We start from the raw sequence: 19,871 nt of genomic DNA, 5'->3' as shown, positions 1-19,871 counted from the left end.
CATACCACTGCATTCGTTTGTGCTGCATTTGTGAGAGTGATGTCTCTCAGCCCTCCACAATCACCCCGGAGAACTGAATCTAATTTCCCAAATATGTGATACAAATCTCGTATAGACAAATGTTTGTCTGTTTTAATGGTCGTTAAGTGTTTTCAAGAAGGGGCTCAATAATGTCTGAATTTCCTCATTCGTCCAGGCTGTTTGTTGTGCATCTGTGTGACCAGCTTGCTGCGCTGTGTCAGCATTTCTGGGCTGGTGTGCTCTGTTGACGCACACTGTGATTGAACTGTGGCCAGAGAGAGGAGTTTGTGGACTGACAGTGAATGCACTGATAGAGGAGGGGAACGGGTCAGGAACAGCATAGTTCACCACACTACAGCCCAGAGCTGAAGCTGTAAGTGAGCCTTCTTAAAGAGCCCCCCTCTGGTCCTCCCATTAACAATGCCTTTGAGAGCAGCTCATGCCCAATCTTGTTTTCCTTGTGTGTGGGAATTTTCCAGGCCTATGAGGGTTCATCTGTGTGCTGGTAAAGTGTGACTGTGCATGTGTTGAGGTCTCTGCAAATCAGCACATTTCCCCTGGTCCTGGAAAAGGCAGATCTCCGCGTGGAGATTGTGGAGGATTTCTTCACTGTAGTCCTGGGATTCTGTAGGTAGAATATAGAGTACTGTGTGGATTGCCAATTCGCTTTTTGTGACAATGAAACCAGCATTTTGGCTTTTTTTAGTTTCTGAGATGAGATTTGTGTTTTGGAAAGGGATTCCCCAAGAAATTTTGAAGTAAACGTGAAGTGTGGAAAGATTTGAATTTGGGCATGCTACTCCCATAGAACAGTCCGTTGATAGCAAAACAAGTACTTGTGTAATTACTAATAACCGTTATTAGGCAGGAAAATATAGAGGTGTTTTATTCATTTACTTTTGATTTTTTTACTTTACTATGAGGAGGCTTGGCACTGTTCCACTTCTATATTTTTGCTTCACACAAATATTGAAGGGACTTGTTTTTTAGCCAATGTTGATGTTTTACAGTCTGTTCAGGGGTAGGGGATCTTTTCCATTTGAAGTGATATTGATTATTTTCTATGTGAGCGCATGTGTGAATTTATCATAAAATTAAGACTGTCTCAGATCTCTTAATTTACAGTGGCTATAAAAGTATTCCCCCACTTGGCATTTTTCATATTTTATCTTTATTACATCATGGAATCAAAATTGATTTATCTGGGGATTCTTACCACTGACCAACACAAAAAAAAACTATAAGGACAAATAAAAAAAACAGCTCTAAAGCTTTTTCTTAATTCATCACAAATAAATCACAGACAATAACTGATTACGTAAGTATTCACCCCTTTTGCTAAAATACACATGAATAAACCCTGGTGCGATCAGCTGTCTTCAGAGGTCACATAATTATTTGACTGAGTCCACCTATGAACCATTTAAATAATTTCAATTGATTGCACAATAAATACACCTGTCTGTGAGAGGTCCCACAGTTGGTTAGGACATTTCCAAGACTTTGAATATTCCCCAGAGCACCGTATACTACTTCAAAAAGAAATGGAGAGAATATGGCACAACTGTGAATTTGTCTAGAACAAGCCATCCTCCAAAACTGATCATCTGTGCAGGAAGGTTCTGGTACTTTAAAGCTTTGGTCCTGCTTCAACAGGGGTCTCCATTCTATACCTTCTGAGCCAGAGGAAGAGGACCAGCTGAGAGATCTCATCTTTCATTTTCGCAAGGGAAAACAGGTCGCGCCTGTGTCTCCGAGGCTCTGTACTACACGCTGAAGTAGCCGCATGAACATCTTTTATAGCTGTCTATAAAATATAGCAGGAGGTGCAGCTGACGGGTGTCTCCTTAATAGAGGATTCCCACGTGGCTATCAGTGCACTGCGGTCTGAGTGTGGCCCTTGGTCCTTCTGTGCCCTCTGGTGGCGACTAGCGGATCTTCAGGTGAAAATCAGTGAGCTCCGTGCCACACACAGCCTGGCACTTCACAAATCTGGGCTTCAAGAGAGGGTGGCAAAAAGAAAACCAATGTTGAAGAAAACTCACATGAAATCTAACCTAGAGTTTACCAGAAGGCAGGTGGGAGATTCCTAAACCATGTAGAGGAAGATTCTGTGGTTGGATGAGACCAAGACTGAATCTTGGACCTCAATGCTAGGCTGTATTTTTGGTGCAAGACTACCACCACGATCATTCATCCCAAGAACACTATCCCTATCGTGAAACATGGTGGTGGGAGCACAATGCTATGGGGACTGGAAAACGTGTCAAAATAGAGGGCAAGATATAGACAAACCCTGGAGGAAAAGCTGCTGCTGCTGCTGATTTCCCAGTGAACCTTGGGAAATCAATGTAAGATTCATCAGAAAGCTGGCATGTCCTACAGTACATACAGGTCACCAAACTGGACATTGATTGGCAATTCTGGTCGAGAGGAAGTAGCGCTACCTACTGGTAAACCATATTATTAAAAAAAACAATTAGAACATGCCAAAATGTATTCATTTTAATACCACATTTATATATTAGAGGAGCACAAAACACCACAGTAAAATGCGTTTCACAATAAATTGTATTTTAATCTATGTAGTTGCATTAGTTTGCTCATATTAAACTATTTTAAATATGCAATTTGCAAGCAATTGGCAGTTGAAACTACACAGCTATGAAGCATTAAGAGTTGCTAGTTAAAGTAAATATTTTAAAGAAAATGTGAGCATTTCTTATCTTTTTTAAAAAATACATCTCCCGCTGGGGTAACAGTGGCTATAAAAAGTATTCATGCCCTTTGGCGTCTTTTTCATCTTATTTTCTTACATCATGGAATCAAAATAGATTTATTTGGGAATTCTTACCACTGATCAACACAACATATTCTGTAATATCAAATAAAAAACAACTCTAAAGCTTATTTCATTAATTACAAATAAAAATTGATCTTGTTTTAATACTTGGTATAAGCACCTGTAAACGGCTGTATTATCCAACAGGCACAGCCCGCATGTCGCCGAGGACCTCAGAAAACTGGAAGACCTGTGAATACATTTGGCCAGTCTTGTGCGTAAAGTGCTTTGAATTTATTTGGATGGACAGTGTGAAATACATACAACGAATGGCATTTTTAACCGATCGGACACCTTATCGGGAATAACGATCTTTCTAATTATGGAGGGATATATGAATTATTTATAACCGTGTATTTTTATGGATTATTTGTAGCCGGAGTTACCGATGTAATTCAACGGTCACGCCAATGAGAGCAATTGAATTTGAATTTTAACCTTGAATGGACGCTAGGGGGAGCCAAAATCTCACACAAACATTGACAGCTCTATAACGCTTCAAACTGCAGATTTGCTCTTTTGTAGTTCATTTGACATTACCGTATTTCCCGGATGTACAGTACAACTGCCTATGTTCCTTTTGTTTGTTTTTTTTTGTATTTACAATTCATTACAAAAGATTGCAATGTCTACGTACGTATAACATGGGCATGCGGTTCATCAGGGCACAGAAATACTCTGGCATTATTATGGTATTGCTTTTAGGAAGTACATGTATCTCAATGTGCATCAAATGGCCAGGAACCTAAAGAAGTACTTCAATAATATACTCTTTATGAGAAATACCCGAATCGCGGGGCACTAGGCAGAACTGCACTCTGGACGGGACGCCTGTCACTCGCACGCACACGGGCAGGGGCAATTGAGAGATACAGTACCAATCATCCAAGCTGTCGCGTCTTTGGAAGGAGAGAGGAAAGGAGAACACGGGTAGGAAAATCACGCGGACACTGGGGATTACATACAGAATGCATCCCTTTTCCTGATGGAACCCAGGGGCTGTGAGACAACAGCTCTGATCCCCCGACAATGCTGTAGGCTACAATAATCGCCACTACTTGTGACTGCAAAGTACAGTAAGTTACAGTGAGCTACAGCAGGTATTAGTGTGTGGGATGATGCGGTGCGGTGCGGTGGCTCTGTGGCTAAGGATCTGCGTCTGTGGCTGGAAGGTTGCCCGTTCGTATCCTGAGCAAGGCTCGTAACCCCAACTGCTCCAGGGGTGCTGTATAAATAGCTGACCTGAGCTCTGACCCCAAGCTTCTCTCCCTGTCTGTAAGTCTCATGCAGTGCGGGTTGGGGTATACGAAAAGACAAATTCCTCATATAAGAAATTGTAAAGTGATCCTATCTCTTATAAAACGATACCCGGTAAACTACCATATGGTTTTACTTAATTAAAGTTAATAATTACCATTGATAACCTTTGATACCCTGTTTAAATTAGATCTATTAAGGTGTATTTTAAAATGAACCACATTACCACTCTGGTATTTTAAAGCCGTTAGTAAGATATACTATACATATGGGTCCTGTATACATAGATCCAGAAAAAGTCCGTGAATGTGTAATGAAATTCTGGGGTTGTACAAAGTGAATTCTTGACATTATCAGCCCGGGAGTCTCCTTTGGGAAAGAAACCCTTTCACGGTGTATTCCCAGTGACCCCCAGATCGCCGGAATAATTTATTTTCAGTTACGTTTCCGATATACATCACGGGATGATTCTATCGAAGATCCTTTGCGGCTTTGCTAAAATAACCGAAGGCCCGATCGTCATTAGAAGCACGGCTCCCTCTCCCAACACCTCCTGCATTTCCTGGAGGACCGCACTGATGACTAGCAGAACTCGGGCATGGGTTTCCTGCCTGGAGCACGCGACTTCCAGCGCGCCACTGTCCTCCTCTGCGGCTGACGCAGAGCGCACAGGATGGTGGTCGTGACCAACTGCCTACACATGGAAGGAAGTAACAGGAGCACATGGCTAAGTTGAATGATAGACAATGAACAGGGTCTGAACGTAAACAAAACGAATACACTTGCGAAAACAGAGGGAATCTTCTAGCACTTCCTCGAATTGGACCAGATGAAGTGGCCTCGTATAGGACCCCAACACATCTTTATGGGTTAATTTAATAGAGTTTTCGTATGTTTAGGGGGAAGTAAAGTTTCAACGGTAAAGGTTTACAGATTGGCCAGAAAAGCACTGTAGGTCTAAATTAATTGTACCTTTAATGCTCTCGCACGCACAGTGTACTCAGTCGTAATGGGGGAAAAAAATCAATTTTATACCAAAAAATATTCTGACGTTACCCCAGCATCTAAAAAACAAACAAGAAATTAAATGTATCTGATAAATACACCCATAGATTTACATCCATCAGATCAGTCCCTTGAAGCTACCAACAAAAGAAAACCGTAAATACTACTTCAAGACATCTGGGGATGTGTGGAGACTAAAGACCCAGCCCTGATACTGTACGAGGAGGACTGCGAGGCGGGGTTCTGCAGCTACATAAGATCGCTTTATCAGCCATATACAATTTCTCGTATTAGGAACTTGTCTTTTCGCATACCCCAGCTTGCTCTCCATGAGACACACAGACAGGGAGAGAAGCTTGGGGTCAGAGCGCAGGGTCAGCCATTTATACAGCACCCCTGGAGCAGTTGGGGTTAAGGGCCTTGCTCAGAATACGAGCCGCCAAACCTTCCAGCAACAGGAGCAGATCCTTAGCCACAGAGCCACCGCACCGCCCTGCATGGGCTCTATGAGATCACGAGCGGTTTAGGAGATGTTATGGTGTATCTCTGTCGCTGAGATAGAACCTTGTCCTTCCTAAGAATCCTACCAGCAACGTGTTCTCGTGACCCACAGACACCCTCGTGCCCAGAGCGGAGGCTAGGTAATAAAATTGGTCTCATTCTCTGCCGAACTTAAGCATTTCTCGAAAACAAAAACACTTTGGCTAATCGTTCATAAAGGACATCGGCGTGCTCATTTTACGTTCCACTAGTTAAAAACTGTGGTAGGTTATGCTGGTTCATTTATTTTTCTCTGAATATAAAATCGCGCCTTTCCGTAAATATCGTATAGATTGAGATACTGTTAAAATGATGATTTCTTATTTCTAGGTCTTCTGTGAAGATGGTGACCACAAAACATTTCCAAAAACATCATTAGTTCGTGATTTTTTACAGTATTCGTTTATGAAATCATTTGAATATTACATTCAATGAACGATGAAAAAGTTTTTTTTTGCAACGATTCCATAACTTTCAGTTAATAGTCTGGTTTCGCGTGGATCACAAATAAAACTCACAAAAGGCGCTGTAGATAAATCCGGTACACAACCAAAAACACATAACTTGAGATATACATTTAAACTGAAACCAGAACACGTCTGTGAATATACCGCACCACACCGTACAGTACATTGTACTTGCAGTGACTCTCTGCTCGCCTTATGAAACAGTCCACAGGAAACGCGTTCTTCCTTCACAATCTGTGAGCTGGTAAGTGTTCGTAACAGTAACATGAGGCAGAGAAATAGACTATTGACAACGGATGAGGAAGATCGAGAAGGATGTTGTAGGCGAGCGTGAAGAACGCAGAGACTTGCATGTCAGCATCCTAGATGCACATTTAATCATTTTAGCGACGATGTTATGGAAGTTGACATTCGTGTATTAATTTTACTGGGGAGAATGAACTGTCAAAGCAATTGGTGTCGGAGCACGAAAGCTTATTATTTCGGTTTTCTGAAGGCAGCTATTTTTTTTTTTACATTTGAAGCTTCAAATAATCGCAGTATATACAACTGTAAATAAAAAGTTCTTTTTTGGGGGGGGAGGGATATTAGACATTATATAACCCAACCTTACGTTTCCGACGATAGAAATGTGCTCTTATTTTAAACTTCTTAAACACAGTCATCATTTTCAATAAGAGATGAAAAATCATGATCAATTTTCCATTTAGAAATGGAATATGGAAGCGCATGTAGCTTCTGCGTCCAATTCCCAAATTAATATGTAACCAAAGACACCGGTGTAATAAAACGACCTGATTAGGATAATTAATTTTCAAGTCGGAATGAATACGCGCCTCATGAAATGCAGTTCCATTTTATGATGGAGTCATTCCTCAAGAGTGGCTGTGAAGGGCTTATACATCTGTACTGTAGATGCGAATGCACCGAGAACACTGTGCTTAAGGGGGAATACGAGACCACAAGTCCCGCATCATCCACAGGTTCATGAGCCCCTGGCTGGGCGGTGGGTTTATCCCCATTTGATTTATACCGGCTGACTGAAGGTCACTGGGAAAGCGATAAGGTCTTATCTCTCGCTGCAAGGTGGTCCTCTGAGGTTTCTATGAATTTTGGCTCGCTTTCCTTGGGCATTCTTCCGAGAAAGCATAAACCCCGCATCACATAAAAAGACAGCTACTTCAAAGGCTCGGAAAATTAAGCATTCAATTCGCCTCCCTGCGATTTTCTTTATTTTTATTGATTTTTTTTTTATTTGTATGATTAACACTGCTGTTGTTAAGAATAATCAGGTGGCATGGCTACATATAAGAATTAGCTGCGTTGCGTTCTATATCTTTCTTTTTCATTCCTGCATTTTAGTACGTAAAAATAAAAACGCAGACAAATTCTCATTTATAACGACTGCCTGGAGACGCATTTATACAGTTGGGAATTTACCGAAGCAGTCTGAATGGGGCACCTTGCTCAAGGTTACAAAACCAGAGTCCTTTCGAGAAAATGGCAATACAATCTTTCTCTTCCGAATCCAGAACTGCAACCAATACTGCGTATACAGATAAATAACCTCTCAGAGTCCCACATCAAGGTAAATTATGCGCATTTGTACAAGTGACTAAGATTCTTTGTTAATGAAAATGAAACTACAAGTTGCCCCGCACGGCTAAAATCTACCTCCTCTGGGTTCTCTGGGGTCAGAAGTCTGAAAGTGAATGTCTTTTGTGAGATATGCAATCGATTAGGGTTATCATGGCTTATCAAATCAATTATATACGTGTGGACGGGTTGTTCTTTTGAAAATACTCCGACGTTCGTGTGTAGCACCTCCCACACAGACTGTTATGAGGCATTACGCGTAACAGAAGTGTTTAATGAGATTTTAATAACTGCGATCTGTTTAAATCAAACTTCCAGCACCACACAGCCGTCTGGGATAACACAGACGATTTCTTATTTGGCCGCCCCAAGGTGCTGGGTCGTGTCTTATTCCGCTATGTGTCGGAGAGCCGGCGTCAACTTTTCGGGGATTCCGTTTCATGTCCAAGAACACGTTCAAGATTTTGTTTTCACTCCTAACGTCCCTCCCCCCCCCCCCCGATATATTTGCCGTTGTATTTTTATTTTTTTATTAATTTGTGGAACACGAACTTCATAAAGCCACACACACTTCTAAACATTCAAATTTGTTCCATAATGATGCGCTTGTAACTACTCTGAAACGTTTTGGGGTAAAAAAAACCCGAAAGGTGCGGGAACGCATTTTTTTAAAGGATCTATAAAGCTATGTATTCTAAAGTTATGCCTATGCATATCCCTACAATATTTTCCGCTTTCTCTTCGATAAAATTGCCAAATAATAATGAATCATTTCATAAATAATGGGTTTAGGGGCTTATCATGGCCGAGTGGCCAGCGCTGAGCGCTTATCTCTCTTGGTCACATTGCTGTAGTGTTCCGTTCTCCATACTAAGCAGCGAACTGGACGTGATGTGGAATTATATACAACCACTTCCAACTCCAGACAGCACTTTAGAGCTCTAAAATATCAGACATGGATGGCCTTCCACAAAATGGCTCCACGCATAGTGTAATATCAACATACAAACGGTAAGAAAAACGTTATTTCGGGCATGTGTTGGTTAAACAAATGCTATTGGATTATTTTAAGACATAGTACATTATTTTATATCGTTTTCAAGCGTTCATACTTGATCGTTTTCTGTATTTCGTCGTTGTTTTCCCAGATACAACAGTGGGTTATGAACGGGTTTATGTGTAGTCGGGCCTTTCCTTTTATTTATAATAGATTTATATATACATTTAAAAATCATTCGATTTGTTTTTTTTTTCGTTTAACGCCTTCCGTAACACATTTTTTAGAGGACCATAATAAGCCAACCATCATAGGCCTATTCAATTTTTAATCTGTTTTTAAATTCAAATACCCCTTTCTTTACCGAAAACTTAAACAAGCGTACGGACAATCGCGAAATGATAAGAAAGAAGAGGAGTTCTTGGATGGGGGTCTAGGGATATTATATAAAATAACGCTCCGATTCTTGCGGACATAAATAGCAGAGATCCTTCAGGGAAGCAGGGAAGTGTTCCCTTAAATGTCTTTAAATGACACACTTCCGAAATTAAATTATCCAGATAGTGTTATTTAAAAATTAAACGGGCGCATAATATTTAAGCAACACGGATGTTTTAAAAATACATTTTCCGTACAGTACAAAACTCTTCCATGGCTGGTTTAATTAACTCTGGGAATGCCCGCGATATAAAGGTGGGGACTCTTCCATTGTTCGATGTACTTGAGCAATATTCAATCTCCAAACATAGCTGACATACGGGTTTTCTATGGATTTACCGTGTACATTTTGCCCCGCTTGTTGTAAGATAAATGGGGAGACGAGAAAACAGAATTCTGTTTCTATTAGGTTAGCCTAATAATAACACAACGGTAACAGCAATACACAAACGCCAGTAAGTAAATATTTTGGTGATTTAAAACGAATAAATGCAAACGACCCTGTGCGTGAAATAGAACAATATTTCTCGATTCGTTACAAAATAAACTTATTTCCTTTTTTTTTGTAAAAATGATTTCAACGTGGAATTGCTCCCACAGTTTATACACAGAACTCGAATTCCCGTGCACTGCGTTGAATAAGAAATGCTATATTTCCGTGATCTGAATTATTTAGAAACTGTTGCATGTTCATTATCAGGCGCTCAGGAAAATATAGCTAATATCTTTCGTTTTGCGTGTCCGTAAACCCAGTTCTGCATCGTAGTAACAACCTGCGGGATATTAGATTTAACTCGTGAAATAAAGTTATTGTGTTTCAATGTTAGAATGAATTTAGCTTTTATCTGTTTTTTTTTAAAAACATAATTATTTCGCTCTTGAATCCCAGCTAGGGTCTAACAATACTTTCTGCACTATGCGTAAATTAAGACACTTGAAAATCACATTTGGCACCAAAAGATTTAGATCTTCTTATAAAATAAAACTATTATGACATCCTTGTTTGGAGTATCACTAATCCTGTTGTTTTTGTTGACAAAATACATACTGAATTGGTTAGGTACATTCCAGTTATAGTAAGCTAATAAATCGTTAAGAAAAGCAGCATAATTCAGTGTAGGTTTCAAAATTAATCGAAATATTCTGAACTGATCTTCAGTGATCTTCACATCTTTATTTTGAACGTGTTTATTTTTAAGTTGTAAATTGTTATACTGTTTGTCAGGGAAAGGTAAAATTTCATCTGTTACTGACGTGACTTCCCCTATACTTAAAACCCGATCTTTAGAGCTTGACGGTAATTTCAGAAGATGATAAATGCAGTGACGCCAAGTCGCGTTTGTAGAGGTCGAGTGAGATGAGTACCTATTTGAAAAAGAACACTGCTTCTGTGAACGCTGGGGCGATATTGTCTCCTATGTTCCTCTATTTTCAAGGTTTAAAATCCAATTCCTCGTTTTGACCGTGATGTCACCTGGTGCACACTTATTCACATGCCTGCTTGGAATAGCCAAGTTCAAGCTCATCGCAAAAATCGCTGGATAGCGTATTTCGTTTTACTTTCGAGCATAAATGTTTTAGACTAGGTAGGAACGGTACGGTTAGATTAGGTATGTTGTTCTATAGGTATATGTGTACAAATAATGTATATTACATTCCCATGTATATGGTTGTGTTATTTTTTGTATTCACAGTTTATTAAAAAGTTTCTACTAATGTTTTGAAGGAAGCCTCTATATCAACATCCGCGACATGTGTGGTTCCTACAGGTCGCGTTGGAATATATGGTCATTTGTATCTAACCTGAAGACTTAGGTACAGTACAATTAAAAACGTAAAAGTGAATCAATAAATAGATAAGCTTTAAAACAATGACACAAAAATTAATTAAAAATATTGTTTATCATTTCGCCTGTTTACTTATTTTTAACAAGCTGGAAAAAATGCCGGTGAATTACCAAACCTACCTCGGTCTGGGTAATAAATGAAATGGTTTGTGCTTGAACAAGATAGGCAACGTACTGTACTGTACAGTATGGAGCACTAGATACTTATACACTGCAGCGCTCACAACCAGAAAAGGTGCATTTTTGTCTGTTTCAGCGATTGTCGCCACCACAGTCCAGTTTAAATCATGTGCTCTGACATCTTACGTACAGTATCTCTCCGTCCCTTTAACCCAGGTGACTTCAAGGAAACATCTTCCTGTTCAGATATAGATTCAGCAGGGAGCCTTTCCATTGCTCTTTTAATTTAACCTTTCATGCAGTGCCGCACCTTCCTTTAATCCGCGAGATGATGGAAAAGCTGAAACTGGAGCTTTGTAAGAACAGCCCAGGGGAGTGCGGGTCTCCCCGTCACGACTCTCACAAGGCCAGCGAGACGTGTGAAAACCAGGAAAGCACGACCGACCCGGACAAGAGACCTGGCGAAGGCGTCCCCGGGGACCATCAAAATGGGACTATCCTCATAAACGGAGTTACCAAGGAAACGGCTTACCCTGCCAACGAGCTCAAAAAGGAAATGCCAGTGATCGAGTTGGCCAGGAGAGGAGGGAGCTTGGATATAAAAGGAAGGGAGCAGAAAGGAGACATCACCCAGAAGGTGCAGACCACCGAGCTGTGCAGACCGCCGATACCCTTACCTCTGCCTCCGCGGGATCCGGCGTGCGAAACTCGGATGGTGCAGCTGAGCCCTCCCGCTTTCCCTCTCCCGGCCAGAGCGATGCTATACAGTAACGTGGCGCAGCCCCTCGCCACCATTAACAGGTAAGAGACCTCACCCTTTTCTCGCGGCAGCTAGCCAAGACGAATGATTTGGTGAAACTTTTCAAGCTGATGTAGCGGCTACCTGAAAAACAGCTTTCTCTCGTCGTCTGTACTCCACCACGCCGTCTTATCTCGTAGATAGGAACTTACAACAAAAAAACAATAACCATTCGTTTTACCTGTTTTTATATTTCGTTTTTCCTTATTGTAATAATCTTGTCATTATTCCGATTGCACTAAGTAACTTTCGCAGTATTCCACTGTAAAAAATTGTGTAAATGTTTTGCCTGTAATAATAATAAAAATCATAATAAAATAATAATAATAATAATCTTTTAGCAGATTATTATGTCACTGTTTAACGAAGGAAAACGAATTATCAGAAAAATCGATATAGCCGATGAGTCTTTTTATTAAATTCCTGTGGAATAATGTTCTTAAATAAAAGCTAGTTTATTCTTATAACACCATAATAATAATAATAATAATAATAATAATAAAAAAACCGATTATAATATTCACGATAGAGTTTACATCGTGAAGGTCTAGATTTTGTGACTTTTATATGAAAGCTTTAGAAAACATTCGTTGTGTTGTGTTTTATTAATACGTGTTATGTGTTAATTTAACTACTCCTCTTTCTTGCTCGTGTCCCTCATAGCGCTTTTGGTGGGGAGCCTGATCAATACGGCATGTTCCCCAACAACCGGGTGAAACGCAGACCGGCGCCCTATGAAGTGGAAATGAGCGATGGTAGGCGCTTTTTAGATCTTTATAAATATGGTAAGATGCACTTTTCTGCGTCTTGATAGTGTTGACATCTATCTATCCTTCAATTTACTATTACTCGCTCATTAATTCTGATGAATTTATCCACCTATCTGATCATGATTGAAAGGCTTCCTACTATATAGACTGAAAGAGCAGATTTGAATTTAATGGAGAAGCTATTAATTGATTAAAAGAAACTTCCAAGTTGTTCCTCTATATTAATTTTAAATTAAATTAACTTTAATTAGACTGAGCTTGTCAAAACTGTAATGGATACAATATATTGACCACCTGTATTTCCCTTATTTTAGTCCAAATGCTGAAATGCTTTCTGCAACCATTTGTGTTTGGAGCAACTAAACTGGTTTCAGATTCCAGTTTAATACTATACTAGTTGCCACCTGATTGATACAGTTATGCCAAGGAAAGTTACCTCTTGTGAACTTTACAGCATAAAATAAGAAGGCTACACTGTCGATTTTTGAAGAAGACACATTTGTAACCATGCTTCTCTGTGACAAGATGAACAGTTAGTCCCTTAGGCACAGTCTTCACTACAGCGTTTCCCGTAGTAATGCACATCAAACAAGATCTTTTCGTTTGAGAGAAAACGGCTCAGAAATTGCACCGATTGCTGGAAACTGATGCGCACAATTGTCCTCTGTATTTTAGTGCACTGTTCCTTAGGTTAAATGTTTTGCAATCTTTGTACTTTCAGTCTTATTAATAGAACCAGAATGGTTAACTGCCCATATTACCAACCACCCAACACTACCTTTTGCTTTTGCTAAAGGTGTGTAATTCTACTGCAGACGGCAGCAATCTCTTTTAAAGTCTCTAAAGCACTAGCAGATGCATTTTCCTCTACCGTGGCATTGCAGTCTTAAAACAGCCAAGCCGAACAGGAACAGATGTTTCTAAAACCCAAAGAATAGAAAACTATCAGTATATCTTTGTGTCATCATTTTGACTTGGTTCAAGGTCAATGAGACACACTGTGTCTCTGTACAGAGTACTACAGACTACAGGTACAGAACTAGCCTCTGAAATTTTTGTTCTCGTATTTTAAAGGATAGCTTTTGAGTTATCGAGTACCAGACCATGCGAGTGGTCTTACACTTCAAAGTTGTAAAATGCCAAAAAGGGCGGTGCAGTTAGATATTACTTTATGTTCACCATATGTTGAGAAGGCACTTCAGAAATCTGTTTTTGTGAAACGGCTGTCACTGTTGTACACAAGTGTATCTCAAAAAAAGAGACATGTGGTTCTTAAAAACAAAAATCTGAGGACTCATCTTCAGTATTAGAATAACAGCAAGGTACCTGTTTTTTTCTACCTCCCTATTAAAACCCCTACAGTGCTCTTACTACAATGAGAGATTTAGACATTGGGCTAAGGGAGGGGGCAGACGCGGCTGTGCAGAAACTGCAAGGAGACAGCAACTGGCACAGATAGCTGGTAGCTGCCCATAAAAATGCAAATGCTCTGTGCTGTGCCTGCCACTACCGCGAGAGAGCGAGGATTAGGTAGAAGGTAGAGCTGCATATGTATTTATGGAAAATAAACGCAGTTCTCTTTCTTAACAGGGGCTTTGCATAACATCAATTAGAAACACAAATCGCAAGCACCTACATGGTTATGAACTGGATTTGTGTGGAAATATTCAGGTTCTTGTACAAGTTAACTGCATTGCCAGACATGAGAAGTACGTTTGAATTGAATGATGTATCTAGGGAATGGTACGTTGCTACAAGACAATTATAGGTGCCGCTGTGCACATGCTACCTGCACTTCAGTTTGCAGTTTTACTGTAAAGTAGGAAACTAAAACCAAATATACATCTGTGGAAAGAAAGTATTATGAAATTTGTACCCAGAATAAACTCATGGTGGTGCAGGGGGTAGTATTGCTGCCTCACAGCGCCGGTGCCTTGGGCTCAATCCCAGACCTGGTGTGCTGTCTGTGTGGAGTTTGCATGTTCCCCCTGTGTTCATGTGGGTTTTCTCTGGGTCTACAATTTCCTCCTACAGTCAAAAGCCATGCTGGTAGGGTCACTGGCATCTGGGAAAATTAGCCCTGGTGTGCAATGTGATGTACCAGCGTCCCAACCAGGGTGTACCCTACCTTGTGCCCGTTGCTTGCCTGGATAGGTTCCATGGTAGCCCCACAACCCTGTATTGGATAAATTGAATGAATTGGATAATGATCTTCCTGAAAGGTGAAGTTAGAACCAGTAGGACTTTAACATGAAATGATATATCAATACCACTGGAGGATGGGAATGCAACCCCATACGCAAACTGCTCCCCCTGCATGGTTGATTGCTGGCTTCAGGCAAAGCTCTTTATATGTTTCCATTCTCTGTCATCTCACCTCATCTCACATACTGACTTTGATAACATCCAAATAACAGAAACTGTGCCTCATCTGTCCAAAGCACCTTGGACCATTCTTGCATACTTCCTTGCTTGTGTTCTTGTGAATATTTTAGACTTTTAGTGTTCTCCTTTCTTAAAAGAGGTTTTTTTTTATTGCACCACATAAGGCATGTCCCGATTTAAAAAAACGACCTCTATTTTGACAATGACATTGACTTTTTGACTATCGATGAGTTGATGACAGCGCCTGGGCCTTCTGGTGTCAGTTGAATGATTGTGTGCTTTAAGATATTATCTTCAAGTATTGCTCATGCTTGTAAGGCTGCTCTTTCGGTCTTCCAGTCCTGGGTTTGTCAATTACCGAAGATGTTTCTCTGTACTTGATGATTCTGCTTCGGATACCACAACTTGATAATTAAAGGACGTGCACTGTTTCACATAGTGCTTTCCCGTCTGTACACAGAAATGCTTTCATAATTCATAGTTTTATGGTGAATTCCGGATGAAATGTTAGCCTTTTTGTTTTAAGCTTACAGTTAATCCTGATTGATTTTTTACAAAAAAATTAACGAAGAGGAACGCTTGACAATAAACTAATTGTATTTGATTTATAAATGCAATAGATTAGTTAACAACAATTCATGTCAAGGACACAACATATTGGATGATAATGTATAGTTTACCTTGAGTTCTGATCACAACCTTTGGAAGATTAATGCAAATTACAAATGTTGGATGACAAGCTTGGTTTCTTCTACCTCAAACTAAACTGTATTAATAGTAGTAAAATAGTAGAAATCACTAGTGGGGTTTTGGAGCAAATCTGCTGCTCGTAACCACATGCATACAGTATACTGCATACAGTAGCTCCTTAATATTCCTGCCTTTTGCAGGAATCCTGATCTGCTGTGTACTGGGGCTGCTGATGCAGAATGTCTGCCGTGCATCACTTGTGCTCTAATGTAACATTTATTTGTTAGTAGAGCTTCAGGCATATAGACAAAGGAAAAAGGGAGGCTTCCCTTAGACCCGAAAGATATGAAGCCTCTCTTAGATGAAGATCCATGACTATCTATGTCTAGTTGTGTTGTTGCTTTCTTCCATCTGTGTGAACCTTGTACACCAGATGGAAATTAATAGTTCAATAGGGAACTGGAGCCATTTCCTTAGCTTCCTTGTGACCTCAGATGCAGAATATGATCTTAGGTAGATAGAAATGGCTGCTTGCAGATGTACAGAAGACAGGAAGGTGCTGGCGCAGCAGCTCGCTCATCTGTTGTTTTGGTTATTCCGCTGTTACAGGCCCGCAGCCCAAAATCGTCCGGCGAATTTTCACCAACAGCCGAGAGCGCTGGCGGCAGCAGAACGTGAACGGGGCCTTCGCCGAGCTGCGCAAGCTCATCCCCACGCACCCCCCGGACAAGAAGCTCAGCAAGAACGAGATCCTGCGGCTGGCCATGAAGTACATCAACTTCCTGGCCAAGCTCCTGAGCGACCAGGAGGACGTGGAGGAGACGGGGTCGCGCACGCGCGAGGTCCGGGAGGCAGGGCTGGTCCGGGAGGACCTGCTGCAGGACATGCTGTCCCCCAATTCCAGCTGCGGCAGCCTGCTGGACGGGGACGGCAGCCCGGAGAGCTTCACTGAGGACCAGGACTCTGTGGAGTCCCGGCCTGCCGCGAGGAACCTGCACCACACTATCATGCCACTGGAGGGCAGCACTCAGCGGTGATGGACTCCCAGCAGCCTCCGAGAGGGAGAAAAAAAAAACAGTAAAGAGCTGTAAAAAGGCCCCTGGCGGAACCAGCAAGTCCAACTGCATTTTGTATCTTTAAGGTATTCTGCTGGGCACTGTAGATAACCTTCCTAGTGACAGAGTGCGAGGGTCTAGGATTGCTCCAGTGACCACCTGACACATTCCTAAACCTGTGGGATGTTTTTTGTGTTTATAGAGTAATTTCTCTTTCTCTCTCACAATCTTTCCTTTCTTGGAGCCTGAACGGCTACTACAGTGGACAGTGGTACTTGTTACTCATGATGGTCACTTTGGACAAGGCCAGAAGGGAGACAGCATACAAAGAACTGTATCCAACATCCTGGCCCTTCTGACTGGTTCTGAATGACAGGTCTTTCGGCTGCTGTTCTAAGCAGATCTCGGCCTGCCAGGAATTCTGGCACATTGTAGCGGGATACCAATGGAGCCCAGATCAAAACGGGACACTTTTTGTCTTAAATGGTACCTGTTCTTGCCCCTTTCCTCAATTTCCCCCAAAAGGGTACACTGTACAGCTAAACTTTGAGTGCTTAAATGAATCTGACGCTGCATTCAGATGTCTACTGAATGGCGTAGCGTCGGTACAATGTAAATATATGGCCAGAGCAGTTTGCTTTTACAAACAGGACGTGGCGTCCTGTTAAAGGGTAGAATTTTTTTTAACTGTTTACTATTAGTGTTGACACAGGATGTGCTTTACCATAGGATATGAGTCTAAACTGTTTTTTTTTGGTTGAATATTTAACTTTACTGCATAGATTCCTAAGATACCCGAGCGCAGTTAGTATATTTTATCATAAAGGAATGCTTAATAATTTAGGTGTAAATAACGGTACCACTATATTAGCAACAGCAGCTTCCCCCTTCCTGAGCTTGATCGGAGATGACTGACTGATCTTGTGCCATCACCAAGGAACCCCTCGCAACTTGTTTTGTGCTTTCATCTGAATATTGGATACATTATTTTTACTAGTATTTTGAATAACAAAATGTACTGGTAACAGAATTATTGAATACCAGCATTCTGTGCGGAATACCAGCTTTTTTATTCTGAGAAACTCCATCTGGTGCAGACAACCCTCCAGTGTAAGACACAGGAATCTGGAATCTTTGAGTGAAAAATTACCTGCTTTCACATTTTGTATTTATTATTGAGAGCAGTCCGTTCTTACAAGGAGGTCTTGTAAGGAGCAAGCCAACTTATCTATTTCAAAAACTGATTACAATTTGAACATAAGATACATCTTTTTGTATCAGTAACTCTCAAACTCTTAACCACACTTTGAAACGACCATATTTCCAATGTAAAATTCACGCATTTGTGTTGTGGCGAAACTGGCTGTTTTTTTAGAGTCCATTTTTCTACTTGACTCTGTCCTCTTGTCTGCTTTTCCCAGCTGCATTCTTTAATGTGAGCTGCTTCGTAGGAACAGCAGACACGGTATCAACAGAACACGCTGGGAAATCAGTTTTCTTTAGACAAGCCATCTCATTCTACAGGTTCAAGGATTCTTGCTGCATAAGGATTGATCAGTTATTCTGGATGATTCATCTTTGTTTTCAATGAGAGATGGAAACAAGCTTATTGACCATTTTTAATACTGCCTCAAGTCAGCATCTTGACCTGTAGCCTTTCCACAGGCACAACATAACAAAACTCATTCGAAATCCTTCTGAAATTTTTTTTTTGTGTTTCGTGTATTTTGAAATTTCACCAGATGATTTCCACAAGCAAAAAGCAGTAGACAAGCTCATGCCAGACATGTAGCTATGAATGAACCAGAGGAAAGATGAAAAAAATGCCGGTGTTGTGTGCAGTCCTCTCGAGACAAGCAAGAGGTAGAGCCAACTGCTTTTCAAAGCACTCCTTTTACAAAAATAAGGTAATCAAATTATAAATTAATTAAAAAAAAACAAACTGCATAAAATTCCCATTCTCCTAATAGCCTGGTTCTGAATGCAAAGTATCAGTTTTTGTTTAAAAAAAGCAAACAGCGTTTGTGTACTAGTGCCAAGAACATTGTTTTCATTTTTTGGAAGGGAAGGTTATTTTGAAACATAAGAGGTACAAGCAGTCTGCTTTGGTGTACTTATGAAAAAAACCCAAGATGTATGTATTTAACAATGAAAAAAATGTCAGTTTGTCCCTTTCTTGTGGATTAATATGGTACATTAAGTTAGCCACAACCCCTCCTCCCCCTCCCGTCTGTGGAAGAGATAAGGCCTTCCACCCGGCTCCTTCATTCAGTAAGTGTTTTTACTGTACTGTATGTGATCATGTTCGTTTCTGCTTTTTTGCAGACGTCTGAGTAACTAGTTCTGGTACCTTTATGTTTTTACATTCTAGACAAAAAGGGTGGGGAGGGAGGGGGGGACATTTTAATGTACCAGTCAGTAGAGCACATTTGTTGTTAAAATGATTATAAATATATATCTATGAATATATGCAACGTTATATCTTACAGAATTTTATACAAAAATAAAACATAAAAAAATCACTTGTTTTTTATTTATTGTCCTAACCATAGTTTTAGTATCTACCGTTGCTATATTAGTGTATCTCGCAAGAACTTTAAAGTAAATACAGTTCATACACTGACAGATACTCCGCCCTCTGCCTTTCAGCTGCTGGGTCACACTCTGCTCACAAGTATTAGGACTGACTGACTTTTTTTTATTTTTCATTGATGGTGGTTGATTGTTTTCCCCAAAACATTTACCTTTGTACCCCTATATACAATTGGACATTTCACTCGAGCAATGTGAGTGAAGTGGCCTTATTCAAGGGTACAACAGTAGGGCTCCGTCTGGGATTTCAGCTCCCAGCCTTCCAGATATGATGGCAGTGCCCCTAACTACGACTCCACACATATCATAGTGTGAATTTGTTAATAACAGAGATCTTAAACCACCAGTAGCAGAAAAGCACGAGTCTGTTTGGTGATTATGAGCTAGAGATTCCGAGATATTTTAATATACTCACCGACTTTAAGGTCATTGCCAGCAGAATTTTTTTTT

At 40.5% G+C, this 19,871-nt stretch overlaps 1 protein-coding gene across 4 annotated transcripts; it reads left to right on the top strand.

Moving 5' to 3' along the window:
• Positions 1 to 8,655: 8,655 nt before the first annotated feature.
• Positions 8,656 to 19,350, top strand: tal1 (T-cell acute lymphocytic leukemia 1). 4 transcript variants are annotated; one of them, XM_088928360.1, is made up of 4 exons: positions 8,656 to 8,739; positions 11,347 to 11,931; positions 12,593 to 12,684; positions 16,384 to 19,350. In XM_088928360.1, the coding sequence occupies exons 2-4, from the start codon at positions 11,459 to 11,461 to the stop codon at positions 16,809 to 16,811; spliced, it is 993 nt and encodes a 330-aa protein (XP_088784486.1). In that variant the 5' UTR covers positions 8,656 to 8,739; positions 11,347 to 11,458; the 3' UTR covers positions 16,812 to 19,350. The 4 variants fall into 4 exon arrangements, 3 of the variants coding, with proteins under 3 accessions (XP_088784486.1, XP_088784487.1, XP_088784485.1); XM_088928361.1 differs by having other exon boundaries at positions 8,683 to 8,739; positions 11,433 to 11,931; XR_016093789.1 differs by lacking the exon at positions 8,656 to 8,739 and having other exon boundaries at positions 9,747 to 11,931; positions 16,384 to 16,915; positions 18,572 to 18,676.
• Positions 19,351 to 19,871: the final 521 nt, after the last annotated feature.

The sequence above is a fragment of the Atractosteus spatula genome, chromosome 11 (genome assembly GCF_055471065.1).
Source record: "Atractosteus spatula isolate fAtrSpa1 chromosome 11, fAtrSpa1.hap1, whole genome shotgun sequence".
Classification (NCBI taxonomy): domain Eukaryota; kingdom Metazoa; phylum Chordata; class Actinopteri; order Semionotiformes; family Lepisosteidae; genus Atractosteus; species Atractosteus spatula.
The sequence above is the reverse complement of the archived record's forward strand: the minus strand, read 5'-3'. Positions and strand labels throughout refer to the sequence as shown.